The 20,770-nt window shown below is 36.8% G+C and overlaps 1 protein-coding gene across 12 annotated transcripts in view; it reads left to right on the top strand.

The window, feature by feature from the left end:
• The window catches only part of DAZL (deleted in azoospermia like), a 32,106-nt gene extending 11,825 nt beyond the window's left edge, over nucleotides 1-20,281 (top strand). For 4 of the 12 annotated variants that reach the window (XM_031940307.1, XM_031940315.1, XM_031940316.1 and 1 more), the window contains 5 exons: nucleotides 369-440; nucleotides 1,165-1,215; nucleotides 2,188-2,307; nucleotides 3,414-3,512; nucleotides 20,221-20,281. In XM_031940307.1, the coding sequence (XP_031796167.1) occupies nucleotides 369-440; nucleotides 1,165-1,215; nucleotides 2,188-2,307; nucleotides 3,414-3,512; nucleotides 20,221-20,277 (399 nt within the window). In that variant the 3' untranslated portion in view covers nucleotides 20,278-20,281. Of the gene's footprint in view, nucleotides 1-368; nucleotides 441-1,164; nucleotides 1,216-2,187; nucleotides 2,308-3,413; nucleotides 3,513-3,737; nucleotides 3,885-5,668; nucleotides 6,793-20,220 lie in introns of those variants that run through there. The other 8 variants (XR_004229823.1, XR_004229822.1, XM_031940309.1 and 5 more) reach the window with 8 other exon arrangements.
• The last annotated feature ends 489 nt before the right edge of the window (nucleotides 20,282-20,770 follow it).

The raw sequence follows: 20,770 nt of genomic DNA, 5'->3' as shown, positions 1-20,770 counted from the left end.
ATACTGACTTGAAGTTTAATCTCTTGCTATCCACTATTTAGAAAGGACTAAAAGTATTTGTCAGATGTCTGAAATTTTGCTTTTGTATTCAAAGTCAGCGACTTCACTCACAAGCTTATTTTCTTTTTTCCCTGGAAAATGTCTAACATTTGATAATGAAGCCATCCATCAGAAACCATTCTTCCTCTGTATAAAATCAGATTTACTGAGTTGTAATTTTTTGCATATATTATGTAAAATTTATTTGAACTTACCTAGGTTTTTTGAATTTATAAGTTTCTTCAGTTTAAAAATGTTTTTTCTTCCAAAAATAACTTTTAAAAAATTTAACTTGTCATAGAAAAACACTAATTATATTTCATTTTCAGGCATATCCTCCTTACCCCAATTCACCAGTCCAACTCATCACTGGATATCAACTACCTATATATAACTATCAGGTAACTTTTTAAAAAGTACAACTATATTATTTTGATGTTGGGGTATTTCGCTTGATACTTTTTTTTTTTTTAAACAAATAATTTGTTCTTTTAGTGAGGGAAGTATGCCAATGGCAGGAGTATAATTGGGTATTTTAATAGTTGAAAGTTGAGGAATGCTTTTTTAATGAAATATGGCTGCCTTCCACATTTCTGTATACATTTGAAAAATATGTTGAGTTCTTCTCTGTCATGTAACACAAAAAAAAGCACAAAAATTCTTGTTACTATTTTGTTTTTTCATGAGAAAGAGATAAAAATAAAATTATTTACCCAATTCCTATGTCACACTGAAGTTCAGCCAAGATTTAGCTCTCTGATCTTCAAATATTTATAAGATATTTTACCATCTCTAAAGAGAGAAATTCAGAAAACTATGCCATGCCCATGTCTCCTTGAAAATTTACTCTAAGGTTTGGCAATTGTTAATGCTGTAAAGTTACCCATGCATATAACCTGTAAATAAAAGGCTATTAAATAAATAAATAAATAAATAAATAAATAAAAAAGAAAAAAAAAGAAAATTTACTCTAAAAAAGTAGCAAGAAATTAGGGCAGATTTAACAAACACAAGTGTATACACTTTTATTCTCCTTTAAGATTAATACATGCAATAACTCGCCATTTAAAGTTTTTTTGATAATTTAAGAAATGTTTGCAAAATCAATGTCTGTTTTGCTTTAAGGTACCTCCACAGTGGCCTGCTGGGGAACAAAGGAGTTATGTTATACCTCCGGTAAGAGGAATTGACAAAATATAAACTTCCTAATCTTTTTTAATGTTTTATAGAACATTATTTAGTTCTATCATAAAGATAATACTTTTCATTAATTTCATTGTAACTAGATCTGTAAGCCAGTGTATGGTGAAAATTGTCACCAGATTTTTTTGTATTCCCAAATAGCATCTAGTGTCTTACACACAGAAATTGTTTAGGATTACTTATTGAGTTTACAATCTAAACAGAAGGTTCAAAATTAAGATTTTTGTTCCTATTTTTTGCTCCAAGGAAAAGAAAAATAGTAGGAAAACGTCAATAAAATTTCTGTTTAAAAGCACAAGTAGATTTTGCATTTAGAGAAATTATGATTTAGAAAGGTCAGATACTGTGTGCCTCATGTAATTAAAAGTCATCATCTCTGGAGTACATTTACAACATGGAGTTAATTGTTAAGAGAACTGGCTTTGGAGTCAGGAGGGACATGGCTTCAAGTATTGCTTCTGACCTCCATTGGCTACATTGACCATGAGCAAATCATTGACCCCTCAGTGCCCAGATTAAGAAGGTATATTGTAGAAATGGTACTTGTGTACCTTAGCTATATATCAATGAAATAGCAGGGCTGGTTCGCATGTGCATGTGTGCACATATGGAAGTACTCCTTATATGTATAATGATTGAGCACATATTGGCTTCAGGTCCTAATCAACTGATTAGGTAAAAATTTAGATGGATTTTTTACACATCGTTCTTGAGGCTGGCTTTCTAAGCTAGAACATTGTTTTTCCCAATATAAGATAATCTATTTATTTATTTATTTATTTTTTGCTTAAAATAAACTTTGTGAAACAGAATAAAAGATGTATTAGGATTCGGTCTGGTTATGAAACCTGCTTTCTAAATTATAGCATTAGCACATACTTTGGAAGAGAAGATGTTTGAAATCTCTTAGCATCTCTGACTGGTATTTTTATATTTTAAATGTAGGCTTATACAGCTGTGAATTATCACTGCAGTGAAGTAGACCCAGGAGCTGAAGTCCTGCAGACAGAGTGCTCCGTCCATGAGGTCACACAGTCCTCCGGGAATGGCCAGCAAAAGGCAAGGGTGTGATTTCAGTCTAGATGATAGGCATCTCTCTTTACATTCTAGAAGTCATCAAAAGCCAGTGCTAGTCCTGTGGGAAATTGGTAACTTTATTCAAATGTCTGGCCATAGTGATAAATTCTAATCACATACATTAACATGTGAGAGTTTGGAAGTCCCAAATTTCAATATGAATGTGTAAGCCACTTCTTTTTTTAATTACTTTTTTTAGGCCTTAGATTGTCCTTTTATCTGTAATGATCATTAGTATTGAGAGACACTATGGATTTATGGACATCTGACTTTGGAGTCCAGAAGTCATGGCTTCAGGTTCTGCCTTTGACACTTGTAAACATAGGCAAATCACTTAACCTCTCCATTATCTCTCTTAGGATGATAAATTACATCACAATTGGCTCCAGACTTGGGAATACTTAACCAACTAAATTACAGGTCTGGAGCACCACCTTTCTCTTTTCTTCCTCCCCCCTTTCCCAGAATCAGTCTTAATTAGCAAACATTTATTAAGCACACAATCATTTGTCCAAAGAAAGTAAGTTGGTAGCTTAAAAGTTTTGCTTCAGGGTTGTGATTGAGTTCTGTTCTTCTCTGGCTAATATTTAGTATTTATCTTGCCAAGTGCTAACTTACCGTTTTATAATATGCACTTTGTCATTCTATACAATATATAAAACTGATTTAATTTTATGGTTACCCTTAACAACAACAAAAAAAGCCAGCCAAAACTCTTTAAACTCTCTTGCTTATGAAATTTTATTGTTTTTAATGTTTTTGGAACCTGACACTAATATTGAGCTCTATAGGGTAGTATTTTCTGGAGAAATTGAAGTTGGTCTTTATTGCTCTTATTAAGAAAAAAAGTTTGAGAAAAAAACTTAACAGTAGAACTTAGTGACATTTCTTGATAGTTTTGATTGTCAGAAGAAGTCTTAGGATGGAAGGAATGGTGCTTTTTTTAGTTAAACTTTTATGAGCTTTTTTAGTATCAAATAAAAGACAAAGTGTGTGTATGTGTGTGTGTGTATAGACTTTTGTTATACACTACTAACTAGCTCTATGTTTTTATAACCTTTTGGTATACACTACTAACAAGCTTTGTGTTTCAGAAATCTGTGGACCGAAGCATACAGACAGTGGTGTCCTGTTTGTTTAATCCAGAGACAAGACTGAGAAACGCTCTTGTCACACAAGATGATTACTTCAAGGTATGGTCAGTGAGGTGTTTGAAAAAATAATCATTTTAAGTTTTAAAATATTCCTCTTATATTAATCATATTCTGGCTACTGGGGCCACTTGATCAAATTTGTAGGCACTCACTTGTAAAGAAAGCTATCACAATGTGAGAGCACTTGTAAAGAAAGCTATCACAATGTGAGAGTTAGGTTTAGCAGCATGCTATTTAAAACTTTGATACCTAATTTGTCCTTAGGGAAGAAGCCAATAGATACTATTTTCAAAAGCCTTCTTGGAAGAAGTGTCAGAAAAGATTGTTACTTCTAAATGTAGAAGACAATGTAAAAGAATATGGTGGCTACTAATGGATTAGTCAGGTGTGAAGCTGATTAGTAGAATAAGGTATGAAATAAGCTAATATTTGGGGGGTGGGGGTGGAACTGAATCAGAGTTATCCAAAGCCTGGAAGTTTGAATTAGAGGTCCAGGCCTGACTCACAATCCTGTCTCTTTCCTTAACTCACTGTATGAGACGGTTCATATCACTTAGCCTTTCTGTTGAAATTCCCAGATCTACTCTTCTCAGAAAGTTTATAAATGTGATAGCTGATAAGAGATTCACTCATGTAACTTGTGGGACAAACATTGTAGAGAAGAAGGTGCTTTGGTCCAGGTTTTTTTGGTGCCATGAAACACTGTAAGGAGATCTTTCTTCTCCTCCTACGGGCCTGGACTAAGGAAGGTTGGGTGGCTCTTGACCTCAGATGCGTCTGGAGCCTGAATCCCTTCTTCCTTCTCTATATGTCTTTCTCCCTCCTGGGAGACATTCACACTCCAATGATGCATTGCCTCCAGCCCCAAGAGGTCCCGCAACCCTAAAGAAGATATGACTCCTGAGAGCAGCCAGCCCTAGCAAGGCTGAACTTGGGTAATCTTCCTGGGAAGTAAGATTATTACTTAATAAAAGCTAGGGTTGACCATAGTATAGAGGCCTTGCCATGTACTCGCTCTGTAGGATATTTGTGGGTAGTTTCACCTCTGCTTCAGTTTTCTTATCTGTGAAAATGGAATTGCCTCACAGGTTTGGGAAAGAAATACCGTGTAATTGTGGACTATTTACTTTTATTGTTTTTCAGCATTAACTCATGGAAGTTTTTTTGTTTCTGTCATACTGTACATCCCTCTCTCTGGGTGTACAATGGCTCACTTCTTTATAGGCTGGGGGGTGGGGTGGGGTGAATGAGGAGTTCTATACTTTAAAGATCAAAAAGGGAGAGCCATCTACAGTATGCCTTCCTGATGCTGAGGCTTATGCTTCAGTATAATGGAAGTTCATCCTGAGGAAACATATTCTAGGAAGAGAACCTTACTGACATAATATAACTTGGATTGTTTGTTTTTTGCCAGCTTCATATGAGTCGTTCATATTTATTTATTGAGCATTTTAAGGTTTACAAAGTTGGCACAATTCTCACAGAAAAAGAGACATAGCTGAGTTAGTTTTGTTAAATAGCAAAAATACTGTATTTACTAGTGGTCTCTGCCTCTCCCCTTCCTTAGGACCTTGCATCCTGTCATCAGTAGAAATTAGGGCAAATGTAAGGAGTCTCGAGGTAGGATACATGTAGTGTACTAGCTTCTTTCTACCCGTGGAAGGAGCACATTTTAAACATTATTTCCATATATTCTCATTTTCCCCTTCACTCATATAAAAGCTCTTTGGATCTCTCTATCCTAAAGAAGGGGGAAAAAAATGAAGCTTTTTAGACTTAGTAAAACTTCTTTTTAATAATGGGGTTTTAAGAAGGAATGTGAAGGAAAATTTCTGCCAGATGTTCTTTAGTTATATTTTTTTAACCATTTAAAAAAGTAGGAAGTTTTGACCAGCAGGAAATAATTTGTGTTAACATCACTAACAATTTTGACTAAAATGATACTTGTTAATTTCAATATCCTCTTAAGTTTTGACATGTAATTTTTTGATTTTAAATGAACTGACAGGTGTTGACTTGTATTTCCAATACTCTAATCCTCATAAGAGGATCTGTTTTTGAAAGAAAACTGAACATTATAGAATGTCTTATGATCTAATTTATTTATGTTAAAATATTATGTTTTATAAATAATATTTTATGTTAAAATTACTCAAATGTACAAAGTTCTTTATAATCTTGTTCTTTTTTTTTAGGTTATATCAATAATAGGAATTTTTCACTGAAGTAAATGGAATATGTATATTTCTTCCAGGACAAAAGAGTACATCACTTTAGAAGAAGTAGGGCTGTGCTTAAATCCGTTTGAATCCTCTCTGCTGAAGCTTCCAGTGTTGTGGACAATAGTTACTGTTTTTGAGTATTACGAAGATACAGAGAGTTCCTGTTTTCCACTATTATGGAAAGTTAATTCTGAATTTTTTTGACAACTTATTGCAAGACTTTCTGTGCAAGTTGTGTTAATTTTCTTAGTATGTTGTGTTTATTTTGCATTGAAACTATTCTACTTTGGATATTCACTTAGTAATTGGTTCTATGTTGAGTTCACAGTTGAAAGGGAAAAGCAGTTGAAGTGGACAGGTATAACTTTAGGGTTTACATGTTAGTGCTTCAACTGGTACTGAAATGTTTTTGAGACTTTAAAAGGCAAATGTTGGTTTTCAAAATTTTGCTTTATAGAAACTTAGTGTTTTGAAAGGTCAGAATTTTGACAGTTTGACTGTTCTTAGCATTTAATCTCCACCAAATACCTCTTCAGCAGTAAGATATATTTACAATACAATGCTTTGTGTTTGTAATTTAATTTTAGAAATTTACCACAGAAGCAGACTTTTTAAAACTGCGTTTTTAATCAGTGGAACCAAATATATAAAGTTGTAGCTTAATTGAAGACTTCCAATTCTAAACCCAGTATTATATAGCAGATTCTCTACGGACAATCCAATCATTGGGTGTTATGTTTATTAGTTCAATTTTGCTTACAAAGTACCTGGAGTCCAACAATAGATAACTGATTGGGATGGCAATTAGGGTAATTCAAATTCTGGATGTAATTTTAAAAACCGATACTAACCAAACCTTACTAGATACATAAGCTTCTCAGTGGGTTACTTTTGTTTTTCTTTCTTCCTTTTTTCTTTTTATTTCTTTTTTTTTGTGTTTTTTACTGCTAAAACTTACTTCAATAGCTATATCTAAATTGTGCAAAATATTGGCATTAAAAAGGATGCTGAAGCTTTTTTTTATGTCATTTAAAGGTTAATCAGAGTATTTGAAAGGAATTGCTTTTATAAAAAAAAACCTAATTTTAGTTATTTGTCATGGAACAAATAAATTTTATTTTTGTTTGTTAACCTATTGTATTTTCTTTCTTTATTTTTTAAAGTTAAATGGGCCTAGGAGTTTAAAATAGAAAATAGTAGATACTGACAAACCTCATTTCCCAGGAGTACTGCACTTGAGGGTTAAAAATCCATAATCCTACATTTAGATGAATCAGTTCCTCTACACAGTCTCAGTTGATCCTGTGCACTCTAATAGGGGATGAGAGGACAAGACCGTTTCATTAGATCCAATTTTAACTTCTCTAAATGTTGTAATTATCTACATGCATTTCATATCCCAGGACCAGTGATTTGAAATCTGAGCAGTCGGCTGTCAGCCTTGTAAAGGTCCTGGTGAAGGAGCAGCCAACCCAGTGTGGAAATCTGTATCTCGTTAGTCTGGTCTTCCCTAGCCTTGGTTTTGGAGTAAGGGGTTTTGTGAAGAGGGACCCCCTTGGCTTTGACTTCAGTCTTCCATGCAAGCTTGGGCTTTGATATTTCATATTATGAGTTAGAAGGATGGGGAACCATTGTCTTAAGGTGAATCCTACTTCTCCTCACAGTTGGAAATTCTCTTTTACCTTCAGGTAGAAGCTTTGCCATTCCTTTGCTACTGACTTTCTCTTTCTAGGAAAAAAAAACTAAGTCGTTCCAGGTTATGACCATGACTCTTATTTTCGCCTTATCTACTGAAGAACTGATGTGTAGAAAATTCCTCAACACAGGAATGGAAAAGGTTCTAAACTCTGCAAACAGAGAAAATGATTTTTAAACAAATATGCTCTCAAAGAATGGAAATGGCACTAAATTTGCATTAAAATATCCAGTAAAAATTAAGAAACTCAGTTTCAAAAATGCTGATAACTTCTTACAAGCACTTTACTGTATATGCTTAATGACTGCATTAGTGCTAGAGGGCCATATGTCTTTGACATTTTTAGGCATAGAGGTGGGTGGTGGGTGGTATTCAGTTTTAGTGCTGCTCCAGCAAAGTTGGTTGTAAAGGGCATTTTAAGTTAAAATAAATCTTTTCCTTCCACTCATTTTTCATTATAAAATCAAAGATGGGTTTTCATGGGGAAAAAAACCTCAATTGGACCAAAGATTCATACCAAGTGAGAGGGTTTCATATAGTTATCTGTGCATTGTCCACACTATCTATTAAAGGAAATGAGAGGAAAACAGGAGTAAATTTATGAGGGAACTTCTGCTGGTCCTCATGGTTCTTTTCCTGATTCTCAGAAGCCTTCAGACCCAGGGAAGTTTTTTACTGGCCCTCTCCTGGCTCCTTTCTTGTGTCACACTCCCGCTATTTCAAGGGCGTGTGTGGTTTTTTTTTTTTTTTTTTTTTTTTACTAGATCCTGGATTCTTCCTAGGGTAAACCTCACTTAATCCACATGGTGCAGAGAAAGCTGCAAATACTGGTTTAAATTAACAAATGAGAAATGCTAGCAGGTAATAAAATTGCTTGCATGGTTGGTTTCTGTTGCATTTCTCTGGAATACCCTTCTTACTGAATATTGCACCAACACGTATAATGAATGCTGTGCCATCTATGGCACACAAGAAGTGAGTTATCAGGGTAGCTGAAGCTCTTCTGCACAATTGGGTGATCCAGGATTATCCTGTGAGCTCTTCAGTGTCAGTTTCTTTTTCTGAGTCACAAAAAATACCTATAATATAAAAATCATCTCAAAAGAAAGCAATATGACATAACTGATGTTTGCTTGTTCATCTGAAGCATGTTGGGTTTTAATTTCTACGTACTCCCTTCTGTGCCTTACCCTATCCAAGGATAATCGAGAACTCTGAGGGAGGCATTGAGAAATCCTGGAAAACACTTCCCAAGCCATTGAAACATGACTTCATGTCCAGGGTAACTTGAGTTTTTAGTGTTTTCACTTAGAAAACTGTTAACATGGATGTTATTTCAGAAGAAAACTATAGACTAACCAAGTCAAGGACCTGGTATTTCAAAGCCCAGCCCATTCTGACTTCTGTTTCTCTTGCCAAGTTCTGGACACCTTATTCTCCACTTAAATCACTGAACTCCAGGCAAGCTGATTTCAATGAATGCTCTGCAGCATTCCTAAAATAGCCTGGCTCCTCATCGCTTGTCTTTTAGAATCCTCATCTTCCTTCACAGCCCAGCTCATCTATTGTGTCCTATTGGGAAGCTTTCCTCCATTTACCCTACTGCTCACTTGCTCTTTCCCCAGATTGTAAACTATGAATACTTTTATAATCATTCATTTGAAGCTGGAGGGCAATCTAATAGGAAATGCAAGGAAGGGTTGGAACCCGTGTCCTCCAAATCCAGTTGCTGCTCTATACTATTTTGTGATCTCTTTAAATATTGTAAGCTTCATGAAAACAAGAATTCTCTCACTTTGTCCTTATGTCCAATGTCTCACTATGTCCAATGTCCAGCACAAAATCTTGAACTAAAAGGCTTTTGCTGGAATAGTATGAAAAACTGCATTAACCAGAGCACTTAATCGCCTTATTGCTAAACAAAAAAGTTGGTTACCATGTTTGAAACCCCAGAGCTAGAATGCAAATCAGTTTACGACTGATACTGGCCTGATTTTGTGTTACCTTAGGTTATTTCCAGTTACTTGCAAAAGTGCAAAATACAGAATTGTGATTTGGTTGAATTTTTTAAATAAATGCAATACCTTGAGGAAGGGAAAGTGGTGAGATTGCAAAGCTCCAAAAATCTGTATGTCATTATACACATATAACCATACTTTAAAAGAAAAAAAGACCCTTTCATTAATTTCTGTTCGCTCCCTTCTGTGCTTTATTTGTCAAAGGACAGGTTAAAAAAGAAAAATACCATTTCATTGTGGTTTATTTGAAACTATTCAATTTTAATTCACACCTCTACCTCCTAGGAGCATATGCATTTAGAAGATATTGTCATTCTGAAATGAAAGCATTCCACAGCACTTACCTGTTAGGTTTTAGTATTCCTCTACTTCTTTTGAAAATCCTTTTAGCCTTCCTCAAAGGTAACTCTTGTCTTCATAACAGGCTTAATAGCTTTGGCTGCATTCGGTTGCCATAGGATATGTGTATCATTTGGAGTAGTTGAAATCAGGCAGAGTTGTATTTCCCTTTCACCAAGATGGCAAATAGTGGAGAGGGTGGGACTATAAAGGGAAAATGCTGCAGTGTTCTTCATTGACCAGGTCTTACAAATAGGTCCAGCTGTTAAATATGAGCATTTGGAATTCCTGAGACACTCCTTTAGGATGAGGATTGCTCCTATTACATATTTTGAAAAGTAGTCTGGTCTTATTGACATTATATGTAATGTCTTTCTTTGTAACAGATTCTTTGTGCTATTCCTCACCACCTATCAAAGATTTTGGAGTTTTCCATCTGTAGGTTATATAGTTGCTTGTAGAAGACAATAAACGTAAGAAGTTAAAACAATAAACCTGCATTTTGAATGCTCATGCAAAATACCCAATCTGCATAGCAAATAAATGATAGGAAATTCTACATTGCATTCAGATTTAACATCTGTCTATTATGACTATAGCTGTGGGCCAATCCCAGGAAAATGGAAAAAAGAAGTCTCCTGGTGTTAAAACTTGGAGCTCTACTAGTATACAATTAAGCTCTATGGGAACTATATTTTACATTTTTAACTGGTATGGAATGGAAAGTTTTTTAGTTTGATGTGTAGATCATTTTCCCAAGGCATCCTGATATTACATATATAGGATGTACTTCCATTAAAACTGGCAAGAGAAGAATATGGCCATTTTTGCTTTGTTTTACATAAAATTCCCAGGTAACCAGCTTTCTGAGTCTTTAAGAATAGAAGAAATGCTCCTCTGAGATGCTTTAGGTTATGAATGTTAATAGAAAACATATGAAAGCCGCTGGAAGCAGTGGCAACATTTCAAGTGTCCCAGAAAGTTGGAGTTTTTGTTATCTTTAATCCGTTGTATTTTTAATTGTCCAATTAATAACAGTGCTATTAAGTTTTACAAATCCATTTGCAAAAAAGTTATCTGATTTGGTTGGTACAAAAGCTCTGTGAGGGTAGGTACAGTTGTCCCCACTTTATAGACAAGAAGACAGATTCAAGTTGAATCATCTGCTCAGGATCATACATCTGGTAAGTGTTTCAGGCTGGGTTTGAACGTTTGGTTTTCTTAACACTAAACCCCATTGTTATGGCCATAATCTATGATACAAGTTTGTGTAAATTCATTATGGCTACAATTTTACATGTACTGTATAAGAAAAAATGGGCAGAGAAAACACATCTCTCTGTCTTGGAAGAAATTATTTAATTGTGAAATGAACTCAAAGCTCAGAATTTTGCATTATACTTTGGAACCAAACTGTCGTGATAAGAGTGAATCAATCAAAAGTTCTTTTTTATGGATTTCCCTTTTCTTTATTGAAATATGATGCTCAGAGATCTCTAGAATTTGAACTGCTACATATTACTGAGTAAAATCTGAATTCTAATTGTAATACATGTAAACTATAAGAACAACTCATTTAGGACTTAATTATTTATGGGTGTTTTTAGTACATTGGACTACATACATTAGAATTGCTATGATAAACTAAGTCCTTGAGCTATGAAGCCCATATTCTTTTTCTGCTCTTACTAAGATATGTTCTAGGAAGTTATTCACAGTTTTACAGTATGCCTATGAAGTGGAATGTCATGTGCAATACCTTTGGGGGCTGCCTCCCAACCTGCACATGGAGGAAATTGGGTTCTCTCCAGAGAGGATGATCTCATGGTCAGGGTGCTCTTTGGATTCATATTCCTAAGGTTCTAACTTAGGAGCTCCCACTAATAGAATTTACCCTATGATAAGGAACCACCGTTAGCTCAAAAAACAAGACATGTGGAAATGATAGTGGCAATTCTCTCCCCCATTTCCCTGAGACCACTCACCACTATTTTATCATAAGTAGAGAGGGAAAGCTAGACCTCCTGAGGGAAGGGCCCATGTCCTGATGCTTGTCCGTGGCCTCACTGTCTCCTGCTCCAGGTGCCAGTGGAAGGAGAAGGTATCATACCTTAGGACCAACAGGAATCTCAGATTTGAGGCCTGTCATCTTTCAAGTGAGGTCCCTTGTGTGTGTCAATCTCTCCAATAAGGCTCTCCCCATGGATGCAGCCACATGCTTCTGCTGCAGCACCCTTTGTTGAACGGTCATGGTGGAGATGTAAATGGTTTCCATCTCCTCGCCACACTTCCCAAGAGCATAAGGGAAAAAAGTGCCCTCTTTCCCCAGAGCCAACACTTGCTTTCTTTCACTGCCACCAGAGGCATGGCTGATCCAATTTTACTTTTCTGCAGATGTCCTATCAGTTCCCTGATTCATCCAGTGACCAGTATTCTATTATTCTATCAGGTTGAGAAATTTCTTCAGTCTGATCACCAATTAGTTACCTTTCACTATTGTTTATTCATACTTTTTTCATTTAATTAAATATTACCTTTACATATGAATTAAAACATGAAGTTCTTCAATTTGTGCTTTCAGAGCACATTTCAGAAATTTTCTCCCCATTTCACAAAAGTTTGATTTTCTATATTTGTCTTTTCAGGAACCATATTTGAACAAGATGTGTTCAGTCTTTAAATCTTTTAAATCTTAACATCTATCCATTTTTGCCTTTCTCCTCTTTGTCATTTAATTGCCCTTTCCTGGACCTTTTTCATTCTCTTAGGTTTCAAAAATACAATAATCAGAGGAACTTTGAGGTGTTTTTGTTCTTTAATAGTATTTGATTTTTTTCCATAATTACATGTAAAGATCGTTTTCAACATTGATTTTTTAAGATTTTTACATATACAATCCTTTTAAACATTTCCTTATTAATCATGTGAAAGAAAAATCTGAAAAGGGAAAACCTATAAAAAAAAGAAAAAGTAAAAATAGTGAACTTCAATCCTTATTTAGTAGTTTTCTCTCTGGATGCAAATGGTATTTTCTATCCCAAATCTACTGGAATTGTCTTACATCACTGTTGCTGAGAAAAACTAAGTTTGTCACAATCACATAATATTGATGTGTGACTGTACTATGTTCTGTTTCTGTTCACTCAGCATCAGTTCATATAAGTCTTAAGCTTTTCTGAAATCATCCTGCTGACCATTTCTTAAAGAATAATTATATTCCATAACATTCATATACCATAACTTATTCAGCCATTCTCCAACTGATGGACATCCATTCAGTTTGCAGTTCCTTGCCACAAACATTTTTGCACGTGGGTCCTTTACCCTTTTTTATGATCTCCTAGTAGTGACTGACACTGCTGAATTCAGAATGTTCAGTTTGATAGCACTTTAGAAATAGTTCCAAATTGCTCTCCAGAGTGACCAAATGAATTCAAAACTCCACCAACACTGCATTTAGCATCCCAGTTTTTCATATTCTCTCCAACTTTTATCTTTTCCTGTCATCTTAGCCAATCTGAGAGGTGTGATATACCTCATAGGTATTTTAATTTTATTTTCTGTTAATAGTGATTTAGAGCATTTTTTTCATGTAACTATAGATGAGCCATGGAGTATTTAAGGGGTGGACACTGGTTTTATACAAATTTAGAATAAGCTTGTTACATTCTCATGCCTTTATGTCATTCAAGCATTCTGCTCATTTTAGTTGGATTGGGACTTTTTTTTCTTCAAGGAGGGATATTTGTAAGTCTCTTGTGGTTTTGCATTAGCTTTCATGGATTCTTCGTATGTTTTATAGGTGCTTGAATGAATAAACAATACCTAATAGCCAAAAAGCCTGCCATTTTCTGAGTGGAATTTGGTTCAGTTCTTTCCTAAATGCATTCCCTATACTAGATTCACCTAGATTAAAATTTTACCACTTTTCTAGGAAGGTATGACCGGTTTTCCAAAGAATTGCAAAGTATTAACCACAAAAAAGTGTGCTTCAAATCACCAACATTAAGAAATACAAGTCAAACCCTGGTGTACCACTCCATACCCCTCATATTCCTAAGACGACAGGAAAAGATAAATGTTGGAGAAAGAGACCTGTATGTGCACGAATGTTTCTGGCAGCCCTCTTTGTAGTGGCCAGAAACTGGAAACAGAGTGGATGTCTATCAATTGGAGAATGGCTGAGTAAGTTAGGGTGTATGAATGTGATGGAATATTATTGTTCGACAAACAATCAGCAGGTTGATTTCAGAGAGGCCTGGAGAGACTTACAGGAACTGATGCTAAGGGAAATAAGCAGAACCAGGAGATCATTGTACACGGCAACAAGAAGACTATATGACAATCAGTTCTGATGGACGTGGCTCTTTTCAACAGTGAGATGATTCAGGCCAGTTCCAATGATCTTGTGGTAGAGAGAGCCATATTCACCCTGATAGAGGACCATGGGGACTGTGGATCAAAGCATAGTATTTTCACCTTTTTGTGGTGTTGACTCTTTTCTTTTGTCTTTTTCCCTTTTGATCTTATTTTTCTTGCGCAGCATGACGAATATAGAAATATGTTTAGAAGAACTGCACATGTTTAACCTATATTGGATTACTTGCTGTCCAGGGGGGAGGGGGAGAAGGAAGGAGAAAATTTTGAAACACAAGATTTTGCAAAGGTGAATGTTGAAAATTCTTTGAATATTTGGAAAAATAAAAAAGCTATTTTAAAAATAGGATATTAAAAGTCAAAACAATCCTGAGGTTTCACCTTACATGTTGCAAACTGGGAAATAGAAGAAAAAAATTTTCTTAAGACTATCTGGTCCTCACTGGCTAGAAGGTCAGGTAGGTGAGATTTTGCTCTTCTCCCAGTGTTCTTCAGTATCCTTACAAGAAAATGGAAGTTACTAAACTCTGCAAACTGCTCCTAACCCAACCAGTGGAATTCCTGCAATTATTCACTTCTTTCCTATTAACCACTTAGTTTTAGCACAAATATTTATTTCAAAAAGCTTAGTCACAGATATATAAACTTAATTGTCTAACATATCCTTTCACCTTTTACTAAAGGCTCTGGGGGGAGTTAAGTCCATATATATAGAAAGTGTAAGAGACACGATCACCTTTCGAACACTGCCCGTACTGGCCCCCACATTTGCTCATTTCTTTCCCTATGCCAGGAAGTCGCCACCTCCTGTGTCCCTCCATTTTCCACCTGTGACAATCTCTGTTAGGACTCTGCTTAGATTCTGCTCTCTCCAAAAACCCCCTCCCAAGCTGGAGGTGACCGCCCCCTCCTCTGAAGCCCCATCATTACCTCTGTGTGCTCTCTTGCACTAATCGTAGTCTAATCACCTGTAGAGTTATCTGTGTATAAAGGTCTAATATGGCCTTGATCGGTTTTGAGTGGTCCTCCTGATAAATTTGCATTGACTAGCCAGGTTCCCAGAGGGCTGGCTTGCTGTATCTCATCAAGGTTCTAGAATAACCCCAAGGAATGATGGGGATTCTCTGATGCTTTTGACCCAAAGCGTCACTCCAGTGTGCTCTCCATATTGGTGGCCGGTGAGTAGCAGCCCCCCAGTTTCATTTTTCCAGTTACCATCGATTAGCTTTTACAAAGAAACATTGACCAAGAAGACCTAACAGGACCAAAAGTTTAAATGTCTCCACCCAACGAGGGCACACTTCTAGACCAGGTTGAAACATGAAGCAGTCATTACAAAGCACTTCGAGTTAAGTCCAAATGCCCCATAGCCAGTGGACAGGGCGGCATCTTGGTTCAAGCCCCTGCTGACTGGGTCTTGGACACTCTGGGGTCGTCCTGCTGGACCAGATGCATCGGTCCCCAGACCGACACGGACTCCAGCTCCCAGATCTCTGGTGGCACACTCAACTCTCCAGATTAACTACTGCCTCTTCTAGTTCCTTTAAGGCAGGAAAAATAATCATCAACAGGCCTTTTTTTCCATTGGTCCAAGTGTGAGAGAAGGCCTTTGGAGGTAGCTTTGCCCCCTCAGTCTGAGGATTCTAGTTGTCCTTGCATCCTACAGGAGGAAACGGGAAGGGAGGCCCCTCCCTCGATTGCTTTGGGCTTTTCAAACACAAGTTGCAGCTCAGGAGCTGATCTAAGATCGTGGTTGGGAGATTCTAGTCTTAGAGCAAACTTCATCTGCTCTCAAGTGAAGAACAGGGTCCTCTGAGGCCTCAAAGCAGATTTAACTCACCCCTACATAGGGATGCAGCTGGCTCAAAGAAAAGGCCCCTCTCTTCCACTTAACCAGATAAGAGCAGGGACCACGTCTCCTTGCTTTTGGTAGCCCTCCTGGTTCATAATACTGTGCAATATTGGATACGATTTTTTAAATGTAAGTGAAAATTTTAAGAGATTTCAGGTAAACAGGTACATAGGGAACATCTCATCTTTCATTTTTCATTAAATCTTAAAAGCTAAGACAGATGAACCATGTCACTATTTAAATGGAGAATATGGGCATCCACCAAAGTAGGACACTGAGTCCATTAAGCCAGGTGCTCTACTTTTATTTTTTGCTGAGGCAATTGGGGTTAAGTGACTTGCCCAGGGTCACACAGCTAGGAAGTGTTAAGTGTCTGAGACCAGATTTGAACTCAGGTTCTCCTCACTTCAGGGCTGGTGCGCTCTGTCTACTGCATCACCTAGCTGCCCCCAGGTACCCTATTTTTAAAGACAGCATTCAGTACCACTGCTGCCCCATTTCTGAGGAGGAAAGAGATCTGAGGTGCCACGGAAAGAGAATTTTATTGAGAGTTGTAAGGCATGGGCAAGAATTCTGCTGCTGCCATTTGTTCTTTGGATTATTAAGCAACTCATTGCCTCTGGATGGGTCCAAATTGATGATTCAATTCATTCTCTGAATTTTCTTTTTTACTTTTTGCTTTCTCCCACCATCACCCCCTCCCGAATTTCCTCATGCACATAATTTAACCTTAGGGACAAGACTTTCTTAATGAAGCCCCCAGGAGATGTAACAATAAAAACCAGGAGCATACTTTATATCCTCTTTGCACACCATGGAGTCCAAGTCTGGTTTCTGATCTTTGTATCTTAGCTTTTTCCTATATATGGTTTTTTAATATGGAAAATCTTCAATAAACATTATTCTAATAAAAATAGGACAAAACTATGTAACATTACAAAATCTCCCTAAGAAATAACAGCAGAAGGCTAGAAAAGTGATAGACAATAAACCGAACAAAAATGCTTGCAAAATTTGGGCAGTCTTATAAATGTTTTCAGATTCGCTGATGAGTAAATAAATTTACCAATAAATTTAAGCATAAATAATTCTATTTGAAGTTAGTGGAACAGGTATGGTAGTTTCTATATGAACACAAAGTGAAAAAGATTGCTGAGCTAGCCTAGCAAGACTGGAGAGTGACTGGAAGTCGAGGCCCAGAAGCCAGGGGCTTGCCCTGGGCTTACCTGGGTGACTGACATTGAGCATGTCATTAAATCCCTCTGCCTTAAACACCTGAAGCTTAAAATGGAGGAACTCTGGTTCTCGAGCTCCATGATCTGTTTTGGGAAAGAGATGTTAAATTTTGGAGTCCATGGACACTGACAGAAAGCATAAAATGCCATTTTCCTTCTAAATGGTCACTTTTTGCAAACCCTGAACACTTTGAATGGAAAGGGTGACCAAAAAAAAAATAGTCTTTTAGAGAGCCAGGCAGGCAGTCAATTCATCTACCAAGCATTTGTTAAGTACTTACTGTATATCAGGCATAGTGTTCACACAGAGAATACAAAGGCAAGGGGAAACATTGCCTGCCTTTATCGTTAGTAGCCAAAAACAGCTCTAAAGACTCTTGGGACACCATTGGTATTTTGCTTTCATATAGTAGTTTTCATGTTTCCTGGAGAGCAGGAACTCTTTTTTGCCTTTCTACAATGCCTGGAACATAGTAGATTCTTAATAACTGCTTGTTGACTGCCAAAGTGATTTTTGTGCAGGAGCCACAAGTCACTGAGGGCATCCGGAAAGGCCTCATCCTACCTACTGGCTTTCAGAAGATGCAATGAGGGATAAATGTCAAATCCCTTTCCAGGTGACCCAAAATGATCTGTTTGTCTGAATCTCATAGATGGCCTCAAGACCATTTAAATGTGGGAAGCAGCGAAAAGTTTAGAATTTTTTTAAAAATCTCAATACAAATTCTGGTCATGATACTTTATGATGTGTGTGACCTTAATCAGTGGTCATTTCTTTGTGTCTGGTTGCTGAGATCCTAGTCAACTTGGAGATCCCTATGCTTCTATAATCCCTTGTGACGCTAGCTCAGACCAGGAGCTCATGTCAACCTGTGAAATCCTCTTTGGTTCTATTTCTCAATAATAGTCCAATGTTACAGTCCCAAATTTACAAAGAGCTTAATAATAGGGACGGTAGCTTCTCACAAATCTGACATTTCTGGGACTATCTCCTAAAATTCTCTACGTGTGTTTCTGTCTGTCTCTTTCTCTCTGCCTGTCTCTGTGTCTTGAGGAAAGGAATCCAATCTGAGTCACTAGAGCAGAGTCCATAGCAATGAAAATATAGACCTTTTTGAAGTACTGAATTAAGTCAATTCTTTTTATAGTGCACACCCTGCTAGAAGTGCATTTACTTGGGCCGGGAGCTCTTGTGCCCTCATTTTTTCTGGCCTTTGGTGTTGCTCTCCAGAATGTTTTTTCTTCCCAAGAAATCTATGCCAAGAGTTGTCCACATGTTTCTGGTGATGGAATTTGTGGCGATAAGATTATGGCTATTCCAGAGTTGGTTTAGTCCTTTTAAAAACTATTGGTTTTAGATTAGAACTTTATTATTTTTGGCCAAAGACCTTGCAAAACTGACTTGAAAAGAGTAGACTTACCGAGATTTAGATTTAACACCTATTTCATTTGGCTCTCTCTTAGAGACTCTAGTTATTGTTAACTATATCTTTAAGAGCCAAACAGAATGTTAAGAAAAGCAGTTGGAGCTGCCAGTTGAAAGTTAGTTGAAGAATGTCTTAACTAAGAAGAGTGCTCCTTCCTGCGGAATCAGGGAGAGGATGTGTGGTTCTTTTTGTTTGTTTGTTTTGGAATTGGGTTTTTTTTTTTTTTTCTGTGATTTGTGAAGATCTGTGAAGAATCTGTAAAGAGAGGAGGATGAGGTGAAATTTCTTCTTCATCAGAACTATCTTAAGTGTTACACTACAAAGAAACAGAATTATGTGAAATAATGAGAAGCTGGCAAATATGATGGAATGCATTTTGGAAAGGCTTTCTGCTGATTATTGAAGTGAAGACAAAAGAAATGAACTAATTGGGCTTATTTCCTAAAGACACTGAATTTGATTATGATCTCAAGGAGAAATATGAAAATTCAAAGATGTTAATCAGCATATGAAGAGAATTGCTTGATGAAACTGTGTTTTTCTAAATGATGAGGAATCATTTACTGTTAGAGGGAGGGGTGAAGTAACCCTGGCTATCATTTTTCACATAGTTGAAATGCTGTAAATAGTTGTCTATGTCTTTGTTTTATTTTTTACTTCATTAATTAATATATTGTATAAGAGTAATTACTTTTAGGAAAGGAGATTTCTCTAGTTAATGAAATAATATTTAATGGACTGGGGTAAGGACTCAAGCTAATTAATCAAAGAGGAGATTGCAAGTTTATTAATAAGAAATAAATTATCCGAAGGTACCCCCTGGATTGTTTTGCATCTAGAGAGGAAAAAGTATGGAAGAAAATAAGTTAATTAGCAAAAATAGGGTGACAATCAAATGAGGTGAGCCTATTTCAAGGCACATCTGTTTCCCTCAAATCTGATACTGTAGGATCTGTGGATGCAGCCAGGATTTTAAAATTGTTTTTTCTTTCCCATAAGTATTAGTCATAGAATACATATGTGCCAAGTATTTGACAGTGCTGACAATGACAGCAACTTGTATATTGATTAGCTTAGTCTTATTGATTTGCTGACTATGGTTATCTTTTTCCTGTCTTTTGAAAAACTGAAATAGTTAATATATAGATAGATAGATAGTTAATATATATAGTAATATGTATATATGTACATATATATATATATACAGTATTGTTTTTGAAGAGAAATTCACAGGGGTCCTTCAAAAGCTACTGCATTTAAAATAGATGATAAAGAAGAAAAATCAAAGAATAAATTTGCTTAACATAGAGTAAGGAAAATGATAAGAGCTGAAGGATTTAGAGCTTGAAGAGACCCCGGAGACAATTGAATCTGTTTTAGGGGTCCCGTTTTTTATAGAGGGCTAGAGAGCTTCAAGGTACTTGGCCAAATTAAGTAGCAAAGGCAGGATGAGAGCCCAGAGCTTCTGTTTCTTTGTCCAGTGCTCTTGCCAGCACACCAATATTTGAGGGTTGATTTCATGAATGTGTCATCAGAGAAATCAACGTCCTATTGTTTTTTTTTTACCATTGTGTCTAAAAGGAACTTCAGCTTCATTTTTTGAAGCAGTTAGAAGAGAGAAAACCCGGTCATCTGTGACTGAGTAAGTAACGTCCCTTTTCTGGCATTTTGTTGTCGGCATTATCGGTTACCCCAAGGAACTTCTAGATAAGAGATGAGGAAAAAACTCCAGGGCTCCCCAGGCCCATATGCCCTGGCCTAGGAGGCCAGCATCTTTCTCTTGTGGACAAGCCCCCAAAGCTCCTGCCTCTGGGTGGTCCAAAGCTAGGAGCCCTACTGGTCTCTGCCCTGGTCAGACTTCCACGAGGCAGGCCCCCAGACCTGGTCCTGGGAGCATTGGCTGAAAATGGGGACGTTGAGCATGGAGAAAAGACTATTTGGGAGCAGGTAAGCAAAAATGAGAACAGAGTTACAGTATTTGAAGGTCTGTTGTGGAGTTCAAGGAAATCCTATTTGCCTCTCCTTCACTGACCGTGGTCAACCCTGTTCTTTGCGCCCTCCTCTGATATTAAGTCTCCCATCAGACTTAAAACCAGCCCAGCAAACACTGAGAGCTTGCTTATGAGCCAGG

This window comes from Sarcophilus harrisii, chromosome 5 (assembly GCF_902635505.1).
Source record: "Sarcophilus harrisii chromosome 5, mSarHar1.11, whole genome shotgun sequence".
NCBI classification, from domain to species: domain Eukaryota; kingdom Metazoa; phylum Chordata; class Mammalia; order Dasyuromorphia; family Dasyuridae; genus Sarcophilus; species Sarcophilus harrisii.
This window is presented reverse-complemented; position numbering and strand designations above follow the sequence as displayed.